This window comes from Crocodylus siamensis, chromosome 7 (assembly GCF_052110815.1).
Source record: "Crocodylus siamensis isolate JL-2025a chromosome 7, ASM5211081v1, whole genome shotgun sequence".
NCBI classification, from domain to species: domain Eukaryota; kingdom Metazoa; phylum Chordata; order Crocodylia; family Crocodylidae; genus Crocodylus; species Crocodylus siamensis.
The window spans coordinates 26,951,491-26,974,548 of NC_143401.1; the positions used below are offsets into that span (position 1 = coordinate 26,951,491).

The window sequence follows — 23,058 nt, forward strand, 5'->3', positions numbered from 1 at the left end:
AGTTTAAGTTGTTGAATACTAATGTTCAGAATCTAATTTTTTTATAATGATCAACTTTCACTATGTTCCAAACTCCATTTACAAAGAACTGATATTTTCTTTTCTCTTCCTTTGTAGAAAATGAAGTAACTTCTTTTCCAGTCTTAGTGAGTGACCAGAGTGAAATTGTTGATACCAATGGAGCTGGAGATGCATTTGTTGGAGGTATTGATCATTTAATTTACTTTCTTATTTGGAAGTTATCCTATTATTGCCTCGTTACACAACATGCCCTTTTTGGTTTAGTTTCAAATTGTTGTTTAGAATAGATTTTGTTCTTTTAAGGTTTTTGATTCACATCCTGAGATCCTGTGTTTTCACCAAGTGTTAATTCTCCTAGGAAAAAAATGTGTTCTATGACTTTAAAGATTATATGTGATTATGCTATACCCTGGTTGTTTTCACGAGATTAATTGTTTCTGTCAGAATGTTGCATAAACAAGCTGCATCAAATACACTATATACTGCATAGAAATCCCTTCTGGCTTAAATGTTAACACATTGTTGTTCTTTAAAACAGGTTGTGGTGAATATTAAACAGCGTGTTAATAATTAAATGTAATGCTTCTGATCATGTCATTCTTGTCAGAACATCTGCTTTCACTACAGGTATTTGGACATTAAGAAAAAAGTATAAAGGGTTAATTTTTGTTTTAAACCAGACAATAAATATATCTGGCACTGTTTAATATCCATTTGCAAACTTACTATTTTTTGGCATGAGCTCTAAAAAAATGAGGATGTTATGTCTGTGCCTGTTTCTAAAATGTCTCAGTGTAAGCCAAAAGCAAGTAAGTCCAAAAGTTCCCTTGTTGATTGTAACTTTCATGTAGTGCAGTGATATACAATTATATACTGAAGGGTTTCACATTCACTAAGTAGTAGCTGTAGGGTGCCTCCACTTTTTCTAACTTACTTGAAACATGAGCAAAGAAACTTTATAAATGGAATCACAGGCTCAATTGTGCAGTGATAAGTAGAGTAATAAACTCTTGTAAGACAACAAATTGTGTTACCTGAGGTAAGGCTGAAGAATTGGGCCCAAATCTCATCCCTGCTTAACATAACACTTAAATTTATTTTTAACTTTCAGGATGTGCCTAAATCCTGTCGAAATTAGGTATGATACTACTTGAATGCATAAATTGTTTCTTGGATCCAAGAAATAGAAATGGAAAAGAAAAGTTAGGTCAAGTTACCCATTTTCTCATCAATGCAGCTTTGCCCCCTTTCTGTTGTTCCTAAATAGCACACGGGAGTTGCTTCAGCACGTGACTATATTTGAACCACTAAGTAACAGTGATCATAATACATATAGTTATTTAAAAGCTTATTCTTGTATGTACACATACATTTAATGTGACTGAAATTAGAACATTCTTACCAGTGGTTTCAGCAGACTCAGTTTCTTGGCATGAAAATGAAAGAACATTTTTGCCAAATTCAGTCTAAGATCTTTGGCTCTAGTGGGTAGTGCTCAAGGGATCTGCATGAAAGGTTCTAGCCAAACCTTACCTGAGTAAGAAGCTCATATGCTTAAGAGTCTGCTGTTCCAGACTCTGTATTACATATAGTATCCTAAAATGAGTGTGCAGTGCTGTAAGCTGGAAATCTGCTCAAGCCAGATAGAAAGTTATGATACTGTCATGCTCACCTTGAGTAAGTCAGCCATAAAAACATATTATCAAATTGAAGAATAGCAAGAAAATTAACCTCATGTGGAGTAAAAGGAGGTGCTTATTTCATGAGTGACTGCATGAACTCAAGAAAGCAAAGACAACTTAAGTAACTGCTTATAGGACATCATTAGTGGAGTCCTACAACATGTAATTTTCTTTGTCAGGGATGGTATGAATGCCAGGGATGAGCTATGCCAAGAGTATCAAACTCAGCTGGATCTACAGGCCAGATGAGGGTCTCTGAGCTGATCTGCAGGCTGGGCTGGACCAGGAGCATAGAGTCATAGAATTATAGAAAATTGGGTTTGGAAGGGACCTCAGGAGGTCATCTAATCCAACCCCCTGCTCAAACCAGGACCATCCCCAACTAGATCAAGGCTTTGTCTAGCTGGGTCTTAAAACCTCCAAGGATGGAGAGTTCACAACTTCTCTGGGTGTAACATGTTCTGGCGTTTTGCCACCCTCCTAGTGAGAGAGTTTTTCTTAATATCTAACCTAAATTTCCTTTGCTGCAACTTGAGACCATTGTTCCTTGTCCTGTCATCTGCCACCACTGAGAACAGTCTAGATCCATCCTCTTTGGAACCACCCTTCAGGTACTTAAAGGCTGCTATCAAATCCCTCCTCATTCTTCTCTTTTCCAGACTAAATAAACCCAGTTCCCTCAGTCTTTCCTCATAAATCATATTCCCCAGCCCCCTAACCATTTTTGTTACCCTAACCATTTTCATTGCCATTTCTGTTGACTGACTCCATATGCATCACCTGCAGTGATGGGTTCATCCCACGTGCTGCATGCAACCGGCACCAGTCCTGGGGCTCACTGTCTACACGTGGCCCCCACTCCCACCTCATGTGTTGTATGCAGTGCTGGGTCCAACTTACACACCACAGGTGGTGTGTAATCCATGCTGTCCCCCCACTCAATAATGCAGTGCCTCCAGCACCAGGTCCAGCCCACATGCTGCATGCATAGACCCACAGACTGGATCATATGGCTCCATTGGCCAGATCTGACCCACAGACCTTATGTTTGACCCCCCTGGTCTAAGCAACACCATTGGCATTTGCAAGTTTTGTTCATACAATGGCAATGGAGAACACCTTGTGCAAGAGGCGTAACAGTGTGACCAGGCACGCAGGGCAGTCGTCACAAACAGGGCAGCCTTTGGGTGCTGCAGCTGGGTGTTTCAGTTACCCCATCCTAGTTATGCCACTGACTCATGGAATTTTCAAAATTTACCTGCAAAAACACAACCAAGAAAATCCGTACCTCCAGACTTATAGCCCCAAGCAAAAATGGAATTCGAAGATTCCAGACATAATGAAAATTAACTTTGATGTCCATCTTACTAAATGAATCAACAAGTTATCCATTTTTACTGATCATGGATTCCATTTTTGATTAAGTACAAAAAGGCTGGTGGGACTATCAGCAACGCATATGAAAAGACAGCTATCAACTTTGTTGGGTTTCTCAAATGTAGGATAGAAGTATAGGTCACCAAGACCATATGGGATGCTGTCACCAAAAGGAAATAGGCAAACCTGAATCTCCTCAATACTTAAGGGCAAAAGGACTATAACAAGCAAAAGATATACATATAGAAAGGTAAATGGGTACAATGATCTGCAAAAACAGGCTAACAAACATATATATTAATGGGCAGACCCAGGAAGCAAAGGCATATGCCAAAGAAGTGATAAAATAAACCTTTTCCAAACCACAAAAAGGCTTGCAGGTGGCTGGTCATTGCTGCCATGGCTCAATAAAAGGCAAACATGGAAATAGATTCACCAAGACAGAAGAACAAATAAAAAGATGGGTTAAGCATTTTCTCTTTATATTAAACAAGCCTTCCCTGAAACAATATAGGCAGGATAAAAGAACTTGATGTTAACTGCAAGCAAATCACTTTGTTTGAACTCAAAGCAGCTGTCAGCAAACTAAAGAAGTATAAGGCAGCAGGCCAGGATAAATAACTGCAGATCTCCTCAAAACAGTCAATGAAGAAAACATGAAAATGTTATAACAACTCCTCTACTGAGTATGGAGGAGAAATTCAGTTTGAAAGCCTGGAGAAAACAAACCATCATAAAATTACCTAGGGGTAGACAATTGAGTGACTGTAGAAACTAGCCTGGGATCACTGCTGGCAGGCCCAAGGAAACTTGTATACAGTGGTATGGAAGAGAATCTACAGTGCTGCTATTGAACATCATTGGGCAAAGCAAAATATGGTAGCTACCCCTTGTCTTATATTTGAATGACTCCTGGAAAAGCTTTGACAACATAAAGATTTCCCTGTGGCCGATACTGAAAATCTACAGGTACCCTTGTAACATTATCCAGGTCTTTCCAGAATGTTTGCCAAGATACCAAATATACTGAAAATGAACTAATAGCTAAGGCCAGAGTAATGGGCCATCAGTTAGATGAATTCCAGCTGCTCCTGGCAGGAAAGACATTTCTAGAGGATTCTGAGACTCCTGAGGAACTAGGACAGTGTTGATGGTGGGGGGGTGAACGGGTGGTAGGGTTGGCTTGAGGATATTCAGGGAACTATCTTGGAGAAAAAAAGGGATCTTTGGGTTATCCCAGGCCTAGGGAGAGGCCAGTCCCCAGCAGTCAGGTCAGCTGGCAGGATCAGCAAGAAGGCAGATCTGAAAATACTGGTAGGACTCTCTGAGAGACTGTGGTAGCCAGATGAGAGGTTTCTGCCTCCAGACTTTACAGTTAGTTTTCCTTGTATCATTCTTTTCTCCTATACAGTAAATGGTTTATTGGGGGTTTTTTTCCCTTCTTATTGATTTCCTGTGGTGAAGAGTAATATTGCAAGCGAATCCCATTCTGTAGAAAGGGGTACCTAAAATTCCCAGGGGAAGCCACTGGGAGCTGGCATAGATTCCTCTGCTGCAGCTCTGTGGTCTGTTATGAGGTCAGTGGACTTGAGGCTTGAGAGAATAAGGAGTTATCACAAGGCAAACCTTGGTCTGTTCCTTGGGACAAAAGCAGGGGGAAACTTGGGACTCTAGGTGTATCCCATGAATGGGTTTGTGATAGTGCCATGCTGGATATTCAGAATGAAGGGTCAGCTGGAATAAAGAATGTTCAAATCTTGGACTAGGCACAGCAATCCCCAGGAATACATCCACAAGAAATACACAAGAGAAGGTGGCTCCCCAAACTACTTCTATGTTCTGTCAATCCGCCTCTTCACCTACCTCTTAGAATATACCACTTGGTCTGGGGCATGAGAGAGAGAAAATGTTGCCGCTTCCCTGCATGTGGCAGTATAACAGGTGGCTGTCTGCCTTGGAAAAATAATTGTGGCAGGTTCAGCCCATCCTATCTGACAGTAGTAACAAGCCTACAAGGAAAGTTTACATATTCAAATAGAAAAGTATCAGCTGTAGTATGATCAGACCTCTCCCATCACGGTTCCTGAACACAACGGACCATATGTGCTTATTGAAATCTGTGGCATTCTCCTTTAAATTTCTTGACATCTATTTAGTGTCTCGGTTTCCAATATGTAATGTCACTGTATTCATATTCACTTGTTCAAGTCACAGCAAGATTTCTAAAAAGATGTATGAAACAATTTTAATCAATATTGAAGCTGACACCATTGTGGAATTATTGCATAGTGCTTATGGCCTTAATGAATGCTCCATTTAAGATGTTTGCCTCACATTTATTTTTTTCACCAGTTTGTGAGTGTTGCCCTTCTTATAGCCATCACATCAGATAAGAGGGTAGTGGAACTGAGAGCTCTTCTGTCCGACCTTCCCTATACTATATTGCATCACCATAATGTGTTGCTTAAAGAACACCCAAAAATTCTTTCCAAGATAATTGCAGAGTTTCTATTAATAAAGTTAGTTGTCTACTTTTATTCTTTCCCAAAACTCCCATGAATCTTGAAGAGATGAAGCTACATAACTTAGATATTAGGGAGGTTTTGACCCTTTTTTTTTAAGATGACAGTGCCCTTCATACGATTTATCTCAGAATTAAAGGTGACAGTTTTCACTCAGAGACTCTCCAAGTGGATCTCTGGAGAAGGGAGGGCAGCAGGGGGCTTTCATGGTGGACATCTCTTACAGGCCTCCAAAGCAGGAAGAGGAGGTGGATGAAACCTTCTTTAAACAACTGAAAGAAGCTTCCAAATCTCAGGACTTGTTTCTCTGGGAGGACTGTAATTATTGGGGTATCTGGTAGGAGGGAAACACAGCAGTGCACAAACAGTCCAGCAGATTCCTGGAGTTGGCTGGAGATAACTGTTTGATATAGATAGTAAAGATGCCATCTATAAAAGGGAGCTCTTCTTGATTTTACTCCTTACAGACAAAGAAAAATTAGTTGAGTATGTAAAGCTGCAAGGTAACTTGTGTGACAGTGACTATGAAGTGATAGGAATTCAAGATTGTAAATGGGGGAAGGAAGAAGACCAGTTGAATAAGGACACTGGGCTTGAGAAAAGCAGACTTTAGTAAACTCAGACACTTGACTGGGGTGGTTTAGTGATGATCCTGCTTAGAGCTGGGGGCTGGACTAGATAACCTTGTGAGGTCCCTTCCAGCTCTGCTTTCATATACTATATTTTACTTTGTTTTGAACACTGACATCAGAAAATATCAGTCTGTATTCTGTTAAGGCTTCAGTACATGAAGTAGCTGAACAGTTGCAAAAATGTATGAGTTTGCATTAAAATAGGCTGCTGTTATGGAAGTTATGGCATAAGCAAAAGATATACCTATCATTAAAGGAGGCACCTGGGAGATTGTGGGAATTAAATAACAACAGTTCATTTTTCTGCTCCAGAGAAATTCAGTAGTACTGAAAAGTGGCAGTTGTAAATTCACAAAAAGGAGGATTTTTTTTCATCCATTGCATAATTAACTTACGGAACTCAGTGCCAAGGTATTGGAACTAAAAGCTTACAGGGATTCAAAAAGAAAATAAGCCATTATATGAATAATGAAAACATCCACTCTTATATGAGACAAATTAAAAAATGAAGACAAGACCTTCCCTCTTCTGGACTTGATCCAAGCACTGGTCGATAAACTTCCTGTTTTAGGAATTTTTACCATATTTATCCATATTTGTCCTACACATCCACCTGAAGCCTCTGATACTGGCCAGTGTTGGAAATGGATGCTGGTTTAGATTAACTATAGGTTTGGTCTGCCCTTTGTTTCACTGGAGACAATCTTTGTACTAGCTATACTACATTTTGGTCCTCACACTTTAAAAACGCCTATTTTTTAGCAGATATAGCCTTCTATACCTAGGCACCACAGGGTGCCCAATATTGCAGTACAGTCAGTATTACCAGCATTGATAACCCCTAGTTGGCAGTACATCAAGCTCCCAGACAAAGACTTTTTAATGGAAAGTTTTTACTCTTTTTTTTCCTAGAGTTCTCACTTTAAAATGTCATATATATTGATACTTCAGATACTGCTATTTATAAGATTTTGATTCCGTCTTTAGCTTCCTTATAGCAAAAAATGTTCCAATTCTGTCTTTTAATTCCTGAAATATTGTATCAGAAGCAGCACAGGTTTTGAAAACAGTACTTTGAGCAGACTCAACCTTACTTCTCTATGGCCTCATCTAGTTCTATCACCAAAGCTTCTAGTGATAGGCAGCAGCTCTGGCAGCTGTACATCCAGGTAGCTCCACTTTCTCAGCTGGTCGAGCACATGAAATGCATGCTGGTAGGCATAGCTATTAAAGGGGCTGCAGCAGTTAACAGAAGGTGTGGGCTGCTGCTCCTCTGCTGGCAGGAGGAAGGGGAGGTACTCATAGTTTTGCCGGCAGAATTTGGGCATGGAGCCACATGGATCTGGGAATGCCTGTTTGGCAAGTTGCTTTTTACAAATAGATCCACATGGAGCAAAGCGGGGGAAAAAAGCCAAAATAAGAAACCTGCTTCTTTTCTATGGCTAATGTAACTACCATCTCTTAGAAAGTATAGAAATCATTGAGAAAAAAAGGTTAAAAGCCCCTGAGTACCTGCAAATCCAACTGAGCTGGAATGGAGTTTGGGAGCTTGGTACCTCTTCAAATGAAGCTCAAGGCCTTCAAGTAAAACTAGCTAACAGGTTTCCATTACCAGCTAGCCAGACAAAAAAAATTTGAATAGATCCTTCCATTGGAATGTGCCTCTATTAAAAATGTCATTGAATGTCCTGCCTCCCTCTACAGACAGGAAGTCCTGTGTAATTACTTGCTCGCCAGACAGACCCAGCAAGCACGTGAATCAAAGGTGGAATGTTTGCAATTTTTGAAACTCATCATTTGAACAGAAAAACTTGTTTTGAGCAATCCCTTTGCTGCCTCTAGTGGTTTTCATTGGCACCCTGTCCTTTTACCCACTTAAAGAATGACAAGCTGCTTTACAGCATTTCAGCACCTCTAGTGGTTTTCAGCAGTGCCACAGATTTCCATTTATAATGTAAAATAAACCCTTGAAACAGCCATAAATTAAAGCTGTAATTCCACCTCAGGGTTTTGATGACATTGACAAAGCACTTGAGCTTTGCTAACATGGTTTATGTCACAAGAGCCCCCTTAATGGAATTACAGTCTTATTCTATAGAATTTGGAGAGATTTTCCTTATTCCATATTGTATTAGCATTTATTTGCCAGTAGCAAGCCCCATCTTGAACTGCCCTAATTGCATGTTTCAAAAAAATATAATGGCAGTACACATTTGGAAAAGGAGACAATTCTGTCATCTTGCGCTCCGTGTGCCTTTCTGATTTCCTAGGTCAAGAGAAAATTCCGTTCCGTCATCGTCCTGTGTTTTGTCATAGTAGGTTTGTCTTCCTTTTGGAATCTTCTTTGTCATTGCCACAGTAACAAATGAAAACAATGAGAATCTTTTGTGACAGTCACTGTCATTGTTCCCTGCAAAATCTCTCCTCTAGTGTCTGTCCGCTAAATGGAACTGGGAAGAAAAATTATAACAAATGAACAGGGAAAGGTGCAAAATCAATATGTTCCTACAGGTTCTGTCAATACATTTCTTTGCTAATCTAATATGATTTAGTCATCTGCTGCATGAAAAGTACTAGACTCTGAACTGTACTTGCAAATCATTTAAAGTAGTGTAACGCAGTAGTGACAAAATGTATGCGGTAACTATAGATATATTACTTACAGCTGTCTGATAAAAAATTCCATAGCTTTCACTATGGCCAGAATTCTTGAGTTAAAAAAAACTCCTCATTAAGTGTTGTGAGATACCAAGACCACCTCAGAGCCTTTTACTTTTGTCAATATCAAAGCCACAGTCAGAGCTCAAAACACTTGTCATTTTCAAAATCACATTGACAGTTACAACATGGAGAGGAATCCTAGGAAGATGTTACCTGCAGTTTAAAAACTACAGAGAGAAATCCTTTTTTAGTGCAGCTGCTTGCAGAATAAACAATTATCTCTCTCTCATGAAACACAGCATCAGTCTTGCTCTGTGACAGCTACTGTATCAGCCGTTAGATCACAATTCTTATAGAAGCTAGGAGACGCAACACAACAGGATGTATCTTGTGAGTGTACCTCATAGAATCCTTGCATTGCCTTATCATCTTGTGATGTACAGGGTTTCATGGATATATTTTCATCCTATTTCGTCACATTCTGGTTGCCACACTGGCCATAAAAAAGCCTGGGTTCTCTTCTTTAATACTGGAGATCCAGGGAGGTGCAGTTGCACCTTTCTCTGATTCCTGCTCCTGCCAAACTTTAAAACCACTTGCCTAGGAGGACATTTATATTGAGGCAGTACTGAGAGGGTCAGTTGACTTATCTGCATGATTCCTGCTAATCTCTCTCTACTCCGCAGCTGTTAACTACCTTTTTTCTTTTTTCATGATCTTGATGTTCCACTATTCAAACTATCCTTTCTTCTGCTGTCTGTCTGTTAGTAGCCAGTCCTTATTATGTCTCTATTTCACAGCCCTGAAGACTGCTTTTAACTTTAAAATGTTTAATTTAGCTGTGGTAAAATTAACTCAGGTGTAGAAATTATTGACAGTCACTTTCAAGACACTCAAAAGGGCTAGATTTTGTTTAATTAATTTGAATAAGAGATGTAAAAGATTACTACAGGACTAATGACAATCTCTTTTGACTATTTAGACTAATTTAAACTATTTTTTGCCTACTTGGTTGTGTTTTCTTCAACTTTATATGCAATCTACCAAATTAGTGTACATTCCAATAGTTACATTTGTTTTTGCTTTGATCTTAAACGGAAAATAGTGTTAGCCCCCTAATAGATTAGTAAAATATCTAGTTCCTCTTTAACTGGATAAAAATGTGTCTTGTGTTATATGTGATGATGTGGCACACCATCTGCACCCTACTTTTCAAAATCCTAGATCCACACATACACTGAGGTAAGCTATAGAGAGACTACTGAGCCCAGTAGATGATCCTCCATCTTAACCAGAATGTCTGTACATATTTCAATCAAGCCCTTGAACTCCTGGGACGTTGTCAAGTTGAACAAATTTGACCTACTTTCTTGTTAATGCTGATAATCTTCCCTCATTGGACACCTAGGTTTGGTTTCAGAGTGATATCTAGTTGTGTTCATTATTAGTAGATTGCTGGGATTTTAAAGTGTTATTTTAAAATATTATTCTTTATGTGTAACATTCTTCAGCTATGTATAGTGCAGCACCATAAGTACATGAAAGGGTTTACATGCCACCCTCTGTCCTTGAAGAACTAGCTGTATAGCATGTCATTCCTTCTATAATATTATATTTTTGTCAAGAAACTTTTTAATGATAAAACTAGCTTTGTGGCACAAAAATGTAAATCAGGAACCACTTTACTGAAGGCAGCAGAGTTATGTAAGTGTAATGTGGGTGTAAGAGAAAGCAGAAGGAAATCCATCCTTCTAAAGCTTCTGTAGTGGCTCTGGGGAATTCCTCCTCAATGGAGGGAATCCATGTACCTTTGAATGGAATTTTGCCTTCAATGGGATTTTCAGAGATGCTGTAAAGATGTTTAAATCTTATTGAAAGTAAATGGAACTTGGGCACCTAATTCTGATACGCTTGTTGTAAAATCCAAGTGTCTACCATCTTTTGTGAGCATGTATGGTTAAAGAAACTGATTTAACCAAAAATGACATAGTCATAGAAATTCCACTTCAGTAAATATGATGCGACACACAGATGGATTATTGTGCAGAATTTAGCAGGACATAGGATGCAAATTTTTTTATTAAACCACAAATCCACAGTGCATTTCAAATGATGGCATTTTGTGTGTGCACATACAGGTAATAACATACTGTAGATGTGGAAGAGGGTGATGTATACCATGGCTGTGGTATAACACATCACAAAGTTCTGATAATACAGATGATCAACACAGAAGAGTAATTTGTGTGGTTATGATAATAGAACTCTAAGGCTGTGTACAGATGTAATGATATCCCCTTTTGAAAGGGAGGGGTGGGAGCTTCAGTATGCTTCAGCTAAACCAAAAATGTAATTATTTTGTCTGCAGCTATAAATAGAACCAAATCATTAACTTTAACCTGAATGAAACGAGCATAGGAAGGGACCAGTGTAACCATTTCATCGTTTAATTGTGATCCACACTATACTGATGTAATCAGTTTGTCTGTCTACACTCCGACAGAGTGAATTTGTGGCTATATTCAAAATTTCCTGCTCTTAAATGCAGTTGTATAATACAACAGTGTTATAAAAGAAAATTATGACATTTACTAAAACTGTGGCAGGGTAACAAAATATCATGCTTACTTACTGGGTGTGCATGTCTGTAAGGATTTCTGTTTTACAGGAACTAAGGGGAAATATATAAATGTCTTGAAATCAAAGTTTCAGAAACTAAGAAAAAATCAGTGTTGGGTGGTAGGATTGTGATGTCAGTGGCTGCTTAATCCCTGTACAGCAGATTTTAATTCAGTTGCATTGGTTTTAATTAGGTAAAGTACCATGGAAAGTTGTGACCATTTTTTCAATCATATTTTTAAAAGACACATTTCATGGAGATAATGTCATAACCATGAAATACAACCCTGATACTGTAGCCCTGAGATGCAACATTATTGCTAGCTGGTAGTAGATTTTGTTGTTTTCAATTAAATATATAGGATATATAATGCACAGTGGCTTATTTCTATTATAAAATTTATCTTCATGAGTGAAAACGCAAGGGGATATTATTTGTGGGTTATTCTACCTATCTTTCAAGTGAAGATAAATGTTATAGCAGAGATCAGCTTTCATGTAGTCCTCATTTATACAAAATGGGCAACTAACTGCCTTTAGCAATCCTGTTGTTATTGCAGTCATGGTTGATGATATATCGAGTGTTGAAATAAAAATACCTTTTTAATGTCATCAGCGTTTTGACTGACAACCCATTTTCCTCATCTTTAATGCTATTGTTGTATAAACAGCATATACCAGTGTAATTGCTGAGTTTTAGATGAGACATCAATCTTTACTTGCTAGGGGATAACTTGTCAGAACTCTCAACATGTTCATGACTATGTCACCTGTGTGTTTGTATGTCATTCTTAACTCACAAAGATAAATGCCACAACTAGGCCTAGGCTATTAGATGGCCACTTTATCTCTGTAACCAGCCTTCCATAAATAGAAATGTTGCTGCATTATATGTTCATTGTAGATTTTTCTCTGTCTTATTTACAGGTATACCATTATTCCAATAAATGTTGTGGTCAGCCACAAGTAGGCAATTTCTACATTGGTATTGATACATTTTAGAAATTTGTCCTGCGGTTTGAATGCAGCTGGCTTTAAAAAACACCATGTAGAAATAAGCATACAGATCTGAATTTTTCTATTTACTTCCCTTTTTTGCACTCTGTTAATTACTAAATATTAGTTACAATGCAAATTAATCAGACATGCCTGCCATATATAAACAAGGCGGACAAAACCCCAAATGAAGCCACAGTTCTAATGCAGTTTTCTGATGGTCCTCATAATGTTTCACTTACTATCTTCCCAGTGGGATCTAGGTATTTACCTGTTTTATTTTTCATATTATTAAATATTATTAAATATAAAATTATTAAAATTAAAGTAAGATAATTTCAGTTTGCAACTGCAAGATCTTAGGAAACAATTCTTCTGCTCTCATGAATTTGCTAATTCTATTGCTCTTGTTTTAAAAGTAATATTTGTTTTAATTCATTAAAATTGATGAGTGTATGGATTAAAAAAACATTGAGTTAGTAGTTTGACAGAATTGGAGCCTTATCCTGAAGTTGCTAACAAAATCGTTGATTTGGTGCTTAATGTTTCTGTGTCTGAAAAGAGACATAGTACTTGGCAAAATGGGACTTAAGAAGCTACCTCATTTTTCTGTCAGGGACATCAGACCTGATGGTAAACAAAAGTTGACTGGGCTATATGCATCTTAAAAGCTGTTAGAAACTAAGTGTTTTTTCTTAATAAATTATACGGCTCCAGCTTTTGCTATACCGCCTTGAAAGCAATTACAAGCTGACTTAAAAACTGAAAGTAGATTATTTCTTTTAAAAATATTTTGTCATATCTTCTTATGCACTTCATGGTAACATTTTATTTCAGAGTGGACAACCTGCAGAATGAGTGCCACAGACACTATGGTGGGGGTCTACTACAGACCCCCTACCCAGAGTCAAGACCTTGACCAGGAGTTCACCAGGGAATTGGCTGAGGCCGCACAGTCCCAGTGTATGGTTGTCATGGTAGACTTTAACTACCCAGACATCTCGTGGGAGGAGCGCTTGGCCAAATCCGAGCAGTCGCAAAGCTTTCTCTCATGTGGGGACAACCTCTATCTGAGGCAGGAAATCTATGGGCCGACAAGAGGTAAAGCGCTGCTGGACCTTGTACTGGCAAGCGGGGATGACCTAACTGGCAACCTAACAATTGAAGGGAAGCTGGGTGACAGTGATCATGAACTGATCACCTTCACCACCTGCTGTAAAGCTGGCAGGTCAGTCAGTGATACAGAAGTCCTCGACTTCAGGAAAGCTGACTTTGACAAGCTAAGGAGGCTTGTCAGTGAGGCGCTAAAAGGCCACAACCCAATGGAGAGGGGAGTTCAGGACAAGTGGTTGCTCTTCAATGGAGCAGTCCTGGATGCGCAAGCGAAGTCCATCCCGTCTTGGAGGAAAGGCAGCAAAAGGGCACAGCAGCCCCCTTGGCTCTTCAGGGAACTGGTGGACCTCCTGTGCCTTGAAAGGAAGACCTACAAAGGATGGAGGACTGGAACCACCACCAAGGAGGAATACTCTGCTTTAGTCTGGACTTGCAGAGAGCAAATCAGGAATGCCAACGCTGCAATGGATCTCCAGCTAGCTACAAATATCAAGGAAAATAAAAGGTCCTTTTTTAGATATGTGGGGAGCCGGAAGAAAACCAAGAGCAACATTGGACCCCTGCTAAACCAGATGGGCCAACTGACAACTGACACCCAGGAAAAAGCAAACTTGCTAAATGGGTACTTTGCATCAGTTTTTTACCAGTCCCATGACCACTATGGGTCAGGGAGGCCTGGGTGAGGGAGATTCCTTGCCCTCCATCGAAGCTGACCTTGTGAAGGAACACCTCGACAGGCTGGATACCTTCAAGTCAGCCGGCCCTGATGGGTTACACCCAAGGGTACTCAGGGATCTGGCAAGCATCATAGCTCAGCCCCTGGCACGGATCTTTGAGAGTTCTTGGTGAAGTGCCCGATGATTGGAAGAGGGCCAATATCATGCCTATCTTCAAGAAAGGGAGGAAAGTAGATGGGACAAACTACAGGCCCATCAGCCTGACCTCTATCCTGGGGAAGGTCTTGGAGGCCATCCTTAACAGGCTAGCTGAAGGCAATATCCTGAGGGATACCCAGAATGGGTTTGTTGTGGGTAAGTCTTGCTTGACCAATTTCATTTCTTTTTATGACCAGGTGACCTATCACCTGGACAAGGGGGAAGAGATCAACATCGTATACCTCGACTTTAAAAAAGCCTTCGATCTGGTATCCCATGATCACCTTTTGGCTAACTGCAGCCTTGACGTCACCACGATCGGCTGGCTGGGGAACTGGCTCCGTGGTAGGACCCAGAGGGTGGTGGTCGACAGGAGCCAATTGTCTTGGTATGCTGTGACCAGTGGGGTCCCACAAGGCTCTGTCCTATGGCCTATACTGTTTAACATCTTCATCAGTGATGTGGACATTGGCGTCAGAAGTGAACTGGCCAAGTTCGCCAACGACACCAATCTCTGGGGTAAAGCATCCACACCTGAGGACAGGAGGGTGATCCAGGCAGATCTGGACAGACTCATGAAATGGGTGGATGAGAACCTGATGGTGTTCAACACCAAAAAATGCAAGGTTTTCCACCTTGGGAGGAAAAACCTGCACCATGGATATAGGCTCAGTAGTGCTACGCTCGTTAGCACTAGAGATGAAAGGGACTTGGGGTCATGGTTGACCACAAGATGAACGTGAGCCTTCAGTGTGATGCTGTGGCTAGTAAAGCGAGCAAAACACTGGCTTGCATCCATAGATGCTTCTCAAGCAGATCCCAGGACATCATTCCCCTGTTGTACTCGGCCTTGGTGAGGCCGCAGCTGGAGTACTGCGTCCAGTTTTGGGCTCTGCAATTCAAAAAGGATGTGGAGAAGCTTTAGAGAGTCCAGAGAAGAGCCACGCACATGATCAGAGGCCAGGAAAACAGACCTTATGAGGAGAGGCTGAGAGCAATGGGGCTATTCAGCCAGGAAAAGTGCAGGCTCAGGGTGGTCTTGTGGCCACCTATAAGTTTATTGGGGTGCTCATCAGGATCTGGGGGAATGTCTGTTCACCAGAGTCCCCCAAGGGATGACAAGACTGAACGGTCACAAACTCCACTGTGACCGATTCAGGCTGGACATAAGAAAGAACTTCTTCGCTGTCTGAGCCCCCAAGGTCTGGAACAGTCTGCCACTGGAGGTGGTTCAAGTGCCCGCTTTGAATGCCTCTGGATGCTTATCTTGCTGGGATCCTGTGATCCCTGCTGACTTCCTGCCCCTGGGGCAGGGGGCTGGACTCGATGATCCTCTGGGGTCCCTTCCAGCCTAAATGTCTATGAAAACTGTGAAGTGGCATAGGCAACCTGTGTGTGGCTCATGGCAGATAATGGAGGGGAAAGGCAACACAGCAGCAATAACGCAGGAAGCAGGGCAGGAAGCAAAGGAGGTGATTGGGCAGGGAGCACAGAGTAGGGAGCAGAAAGCAGAGCAGCAGAATGGATAGAGCAAGGGTTTTAGAGTGGCACTCAGGGAGGGTACAGGGCTAATTTGTGGCACACCTGCCAAAAAGGTTGCCCACCCTGTTTTATTTTATGTAAATGTGGGATGTGTTAGAAAATCATGCAGTGATGAAGAGAATGTTCATATGGAAGGTTAGAGAAATGATTTTAATGAGTTATTATTATCTTGCACTCAGAGTATTGGTAATATTTTTGCATTATTTTAATGTATTCCTAGTTGAAACACAGGCACTAGTCAAACTAGATCATTGAGCAGATTCCCCAGGGAGTCAGAGCAGGATATAGCCCCCAGAGAAAAAGTATCAGATTAATCTGATACATTGTATTAGCATAAAATATAATGGCATTATGAAATATAAAATACTTTGAAATATATTAGGTATTTCATAAGTGATATGACTTGTATTGGGATGCTGTAGCCCAACTGGCACAAGGGGAGATTGACTTGATAATCTTCAAGTTATTTCTAAACTGAGTCATCATCCTGAATAGTGTATTTTTCTTCTAACACTGAAATGTAACAACATTTAGAATTAAAGAAATCTTGGCCCAGTGAAGTCAAAGGGGAAACTCTCATTATTTTCAATGAAGCCAGGAACTTCCCTTCAAGGTGTGTCTGTCAAGGCAGTGTGCATTACGGCATACCAGTTCTGTAGCCAACTGCATACAAGAGTGATGTGGTAGCATCCCATCTAAATGCCTTTAACTCCCCTGTGCAAGTTACAGCAGGGCAATGTGGGCTGGCCTTCAGCACGAGTCCAGAACAGGGCTCAAAATTACAACTTGGGAGCCATAGGCAAACACTGTAATTGCCGTGCCACTGTGCTTCTGTAGTATGCATGTCACCACACAATCCTGAAGTGCACAGACTCTGCTCCTGCAAGCATTTTTATTAATGTGTTTAATGTTAGTAGTGTGAGCACCTCAGTGAAGCTCTTCAAAGCAGCAAAGTTAAGCCTGCAAAAGTGTTTGCAATATCAGGACCACAAAGAGTAAATTGTGGTTGGCTGACCTTGGTCTCCTATACTTAATGAACACTCTTGTTGTTGGCATTTAGTAAATGACTTTTTTCTGCCAGTGTCCACTTAGCACACTAGTAGTTTTTAAAAACAACCTGAGGGCAGGTAGGAGGGGAGACTTGAAACACACACTTTTTATTCACTGCATCGGAGCCATATTAATATAACATTGTGGGCATATTAGTTCAGAAAAGGCAAGAACTTCACAGGCCCCAGAGTAGCTAACTCATCCTCTTGCAGAGGGCTTTGGGTTTTTTTCACTTTTTGTGGTGTTGGGAAAGGTATTTGCAGATTGTGGTGTGGATAAGTTATGGTTGCTTTGGGAAATATAACTGAATTTCCTGGCTTTTGTGCATGTGAAATCTTGACCGCTGCATTCATGTAACCTTTTTTACATTTGTGTAGCCTTAATTTCCTCAAATGCATGCTATTTTCATGTAGCCCTTCTGCATTTCATTTCCTCAGATATATGAAAGAAGCACCACACTTGAAAGTGTTATAAACGTGAATAGAAAACCATATTCTGCACTGCATTTTGTTTTTCTGTATGAAAATAATCAAATTCTCATCTGTAAGAGGCGTAACTGGTGATGTTTATGCTCTGGGCAGCAGAGGTGTACCAGATGAGGTTTGCACCCTAGAATGCCAAAATACAGATTGGGGCTTGAGGCTCCAGTGGTATGGAGTGGAGTGGACCGGAGCAGAGGCAGGGTGCTGCTGTGGAGAGGCCAGGTTAATGCTCCTCTGCCCCTGCAACCACAAGCAAGGTGGCAGCTGCAGAGCCAGGGAAGAGTTACCGTGGCTCTTGGCAGTGATAGCTGACACTTCCCCTCAAAGCAATGGTGCCTACCCTGGGAAGTGGGAAGGCAGGGCAAGGGACTGACAAGGGGAGTCCTGACCTTGCTCTGCAGCACACAGCTGGAGCCACACTTCCTCCTACCTCCACTTGGTTCTTCCCACCTCCACTCCAGTGCACCATTTCATTGAGCATCAGGGGCTGTTGCCCTGGGCTAAGTACAGGCAGTCAAAAAACCCAAGACTGAATCGATGCAATTTTTGCAGGTTAGTCTGAGCTGTATAGATTGAACCAATAAGCAAGTGAACAGACATTCACTTCTGATTCCAGAAATGTAGCCACATGCCTGAAGTGGACCAGATCAGAGGCTGGGGGTGATAGAGCCCACCTCCCTGCTCATCTGGAGCAGACAGCTTGGGCCAATGCTAGCCTGCCCACCCTATGAAGGGAGGGTGGCAGGGGATGTGCAAAGCATCCTGGGATGCTGGGGGACTGTGAGTTACCTTGAATCTGGAGGGGATCTGGGACAAAAGTTCAATAAACTGATTTAACCTAAATCAGTTAAGTCTGATACTACATCCATCCAGGTTTATCATAAACCAGTTTTGGATATTTTGAAAGCAGTTTATGTACACTAAACTTCTGCTGTGTTACATATTGGAACTAATTTCCAATCACTTATACTGGTTTACATGTAATTTCTGTCCCTAGCCCTGGTCACCCACCTTTAATTATGCTACTGGTTTAAACCCTTATTATGCTTAGGATCAGAACAACTGGACCCACGTGCTATGTTTGCAGATTAAGTGGCTGTTTTTGTTACTGAAGCAGAAACATTTGCACCTGAAAAATTTCTGAGCAGCTGAAAATCCAGTTTTCTTCATTTTGCTATCTCAAAAATGGTGAAAGAGGACTTTAAGTTTCCAGAAACAATTTGCTTATGGGATTAAGAACCAATCTAAGAAATACCAGTTTGGAAAATATTTTTTCAGACAGTTGTGAAAGATGCTTCACATGAAATTGTCTAAATTTTAGTTTCACAAATGCTATGCCCTGACTACCATTTGGAAGCCTGGAGCCTGTGAAGCCTGTTTCCTTATTAAATTGTTTTCCCACATCTTGCTTGCTAGTTAGAAAACTTGCATCCAAAAGTGAACTTCAAAGTTGTGCAGGGAGAAATTATAAAAAATATGAAGGAACCATCACAAAATGCTTGGAGGGCATGCTAACTTGTTTTTTTAATATTGTAAATTCTTAACCAAAGTGGTGGTCTGCAGAGACCCAATGACTATAGAGTTTCCTGAAGATGGAAAGAGAGGAGGAAAATGTTGCATCATTTCTCCAACAAGAGGTTCACATTGGGACATTGCTTCTCAAATAGTATGCAATACTCACTGAAGAGATATAGAACAGCCAGGGCACCAGTGTCTCATACAAAGCACATCGAAGTTAATGGATCAATTCCCATTGAATAGACTAGGTTTGAATCAGGCCCTAAGTCCATCCACTGATGATCCTTGAGCAACAGAACTGTAGAATTCCAGGTATCCTCCCACAGCAGAAATACCAAGGCAAGGGCTGATGCTGCAATTTTCTACCTGCTGTCCTTCAGCAAGCTAGCATAGGGAAGTATGAGCCCTACTTCACTGCCTTTAGTGATTGGCCTACTAGGCTTACCAATAGAGTTAATACTTGCTTTGCAAAGAAAAAAAAAGAGCAAATATTAACTGATTCATTACTGAGATAACAGTGATTAAGTGAGTTTTATTCTGTTCTTTTGGTTTCACCAATTTTTGGAGTGTGGGGTTAATGTTTTTCTCAAATATTACTTTGCATGTTGGTGCTTTGGTTGTTTGTGCTTGGGAGCTAAATTGCACTCATCATCACAGGAAATTGCCAGTAAAGCAGTGTGAAACCACCCCATGGCTTACCCACAGCCATCCAGTAGATACAGTCACGTTATTTCAGTGAATCTCTAAATGAGTGTATGAACTCAGACTGAGGAATATGCACATATAATTGAGTGGTTCTTAAAGAAGTTTAGTGCACTTAATGTGTCCACAAATATAAAGAAATCAAGAGGAGTGAAGATAGCAATAACAGCATTAATTGCTACTCTGGATTGCATAGGTTTTCAGCATTTAAGCTGGTGATTAGAAAATGAGAAACTTGGTATTAGGGTTGTGCATAGACAGTGAAAAGCACGTGAAACATTTTTATAAACATACTGAAAATAGACTTCCCAAACCTTTTATTCGTGATCTCATGGTTTTGTCATTCTCTGGAAGTAAAAATATTGACATTTACCAGGCTGTTTGTTCCAGCTTTCTGATCTCCTGCAGTTTATTTTTATAACAACCTTATCGATGGGCCTCTTACCCAGCTCTCTAGGTTTAACTGAGTTGAGTCGATTTGTTACCACAGCTTCAAGTAGCTGTTACAGAACAAGCAAGACATCCTAATAAAGCTGTAAACGTGTTTACTCAAACATGGTATTGATTTTACTTGGAGAGGGAGAAGCTAGTGCTTAGCATGGTGTCAGAGTGGATGAATTTAACTGCAGTTTTTCATTGTCATCTGTCATGGTTGTGAAACACTAAGTAAAGCCACAAGAGGATAATTAGAATTGCCAGAAATTTAGCCCCTAAAATCAGTTAACCACTTGGGATTTCTGTAGTTTAATTAGTTTTTATTAAAACTTTCCTCTAGTGATATAGTCAGAAAGGCAGTTCTAATGTGCTTTTTAGCTAGAATAAGATTTCAAGGTTGCCACTAGTTAGATATACATTTTAAATGACTGATTTTGTTGAGGGGGGTGGGTCACCTTTGTTTCTTTCACCTGTAATTAGTCTGGTACTGCAACATAGCTGGAAGTACAAGGCATCTAATTTGGAAGGGAGATAAAGATATTCATAGATTGTGGGGATTTTTGTTGTAGCCGTGTTGGTCTAAGGACATAGGCAGGCCAAACTACTCAGTTGGTCTAATAAAAGTTATCACTTCTACTCAAAGAACCTTGCCTTCATAGATTATATTAATTTGTGTTTATATATTTGTGTAACTATCTGGGTACATATCTTATATACATTTGTGTGCTTAATTTTTTAAGTGCATTTGGGGAAAGAGCTGAACTGTATGGAGCTTGGAGGAAGTAAATAAGGTATTTTAAGATATATGTGATTTATCTTATGCCCTATAACTATGTGTCAGACACTATCATCAAAATATGTTAAACTAGGAGCCAAGTCCCACCCTTAAGAAAAAACGTTTCCATTTAGAATATCCAACCATCAGTTTGATAGCAATGGGCAGGGTTTCTGGCTTACCACAATTCTTGGCTGTAATATCCACCATCTGCCACAAAATTAAAAAAAGAGAAACCACAGCATGTCTAATGGCTGCGTACAGTCGTTCAGTGACCATGTTGCAGAATTATCTGATGCCAACAATTTTTACAGACTCTAGGTTGGCTGCTTGGCTCTTGGCACCAGCTCTGCTAACCACCTGATTACAATGGACCAGGCTTGTGCTACCACACTATTAACCCAATAACACTAACAGACTTCCAGAAAAACACAACAGTATCAGCTAAAGGATTTTAAGTGATTTAATACTATAGCAATACTTCCTTCAGACTACATCCTCCCTTTTAGCTTTTGCCACTGCTGGCTTGGAAGGGTGGTGGAATCATATAAGAATAGCTGGATGATCCTAGCAACTGTGATGTAAAAGGCTGCCCATCAATAAGAGCATAAAGAAGTGATACTTACTTTCTCCTTTGGTGGAATACTATTATTGGTTTTTTAAATCCATTTTGTCAGCTATGCTATGAAGGCTTTGATGGGCAGGTTTCACTGAATTTCTTGACTGCTGATGACCATGGGTGGATCTAGAATTTTTTACAGGGTAGTGTGGGAACAGTGTCTGGCACTACAGGGGTGCCTGCACCCTTGCTCCCAGCCTCCTCCTGCCACAGGAGTGGGAAGATCCCCGTAGGAAACTTTTTAAAAGTCCCTCGATCTAGTAAGCATCTTTCCTTTGCACTTCCTCTCCCTATGTGCTCAGCAGCATATCCCCTCCCCTCTCACTTCCTCCCCCTTCCATGCCTGCTACTGCTGCTGTCGCCAGCTGACTCAGGTGGGGGCTCCATAGCCACTCCTCTGTGCTTCAGCCAGGCTGCACATGGAGCCAAGAGACAGGAGAGGTGGCAGTGGCAAGGAACAGTTTTCCTTCTGCAGTGCCTACTCCCAGGATAGCAGGAAACACCAAGGGGGACCAGACAGGAGGAGGACACCCCCCTCCACGCACACACTGCCCCCTGCCACTGATGTAATTGACACTGGCGGAGCCTGGGTCCCTCTGCAGAACCTGGCTGGAGCATCAGGTATGGCTTTGGAGCCTCCGGCAGCCCTCGCCTCCAGGGCAGCCAGGGACAGTGGTGCCTGTGGAGTGGGGGTCGTGGAAGGTGCTTCTGAGTATGGAGGGGAAGAGGCGGCAATTCTTACCTAATTCAGGGTCTTAAAAAAAGTACCCAGCAGATGCTCTTGCAGGGTGGTCAACTGATTGATGGGAAGTTGGGTGATAGCGACCACGAGCTGATCACCTTCACCATCCGCCGTAAAGCTGGCAAGTCAGTCAGCAACACAGAAGTCCTTGACTTCAGAAAAGCCGACTTTGACAAGCTCAAGAGGCTAGTCGGTCAGGCCCTCAGGGACCATGATCCCAGGGAGATGGGAGTTCAAGAAGAGTGCTTGCTTCTCAAGGAAGCGATCCTCAATGCACAAGCTAAATCTATTCCAACACAGAGGAAAGGCAGCAAGAAGGCACAGGAGCCCCCCTGGCTCTCCAGAGACCTAGCGGACCTCCTGTGGCTAAAAAGGAAAGCCTACAAAGGATGGAAGACGGGAGTCACCTCCAAGGAGGATTACTCCGCGCTGGTCCGGTCCTGCAGGGCGCAAACCAGGAAAGCCAAGGCTGCAACTGAACTCCAACTAGCTTCAGGCATCAAGGACAACAAAAAGTCCTTTTTCAGATATGTGGGGAGCCGGAGGAAAAGCAAGGGCAATGTTGGACCCCTGCTAAACCAGATGGGGCAACTGACAACTGATGCCCAGGAAAAAGCCAACCTATTAAATAGGTACTTTGCGTCAGTCTTTCATCAGTCACACGGGATGCCCATGCCTGCTATGGGACAGGGAAA

The 23,058-nt window shown here is 41.2% G+C and overlaps 1 protein-coding gene across 4 annotated transcripts in view; it reads left to right on the forward strand.

Annotated features, from left to right (window-relative positions):
- ADK (adenosine kinase) overlaps positions 1-23,058 on the forward strand; it is a 577,699-nt gene that overhangs the window by 546,139 nt on the left and 8,502 nt on the right. For all 4 annotated transcript variants that reach the window (XM_090058441.1, XM_090058442.1, XM_090058440.1 and 1 more), the window contains one exon: positions 118-204. In XM_090058441.1, the coding sequence (XP_089914567.1) occupies positions 118-204 (87 nt within the window). The remainder of the gene's footprint in view (positions 1-117; positions 205-23,058) is intronic.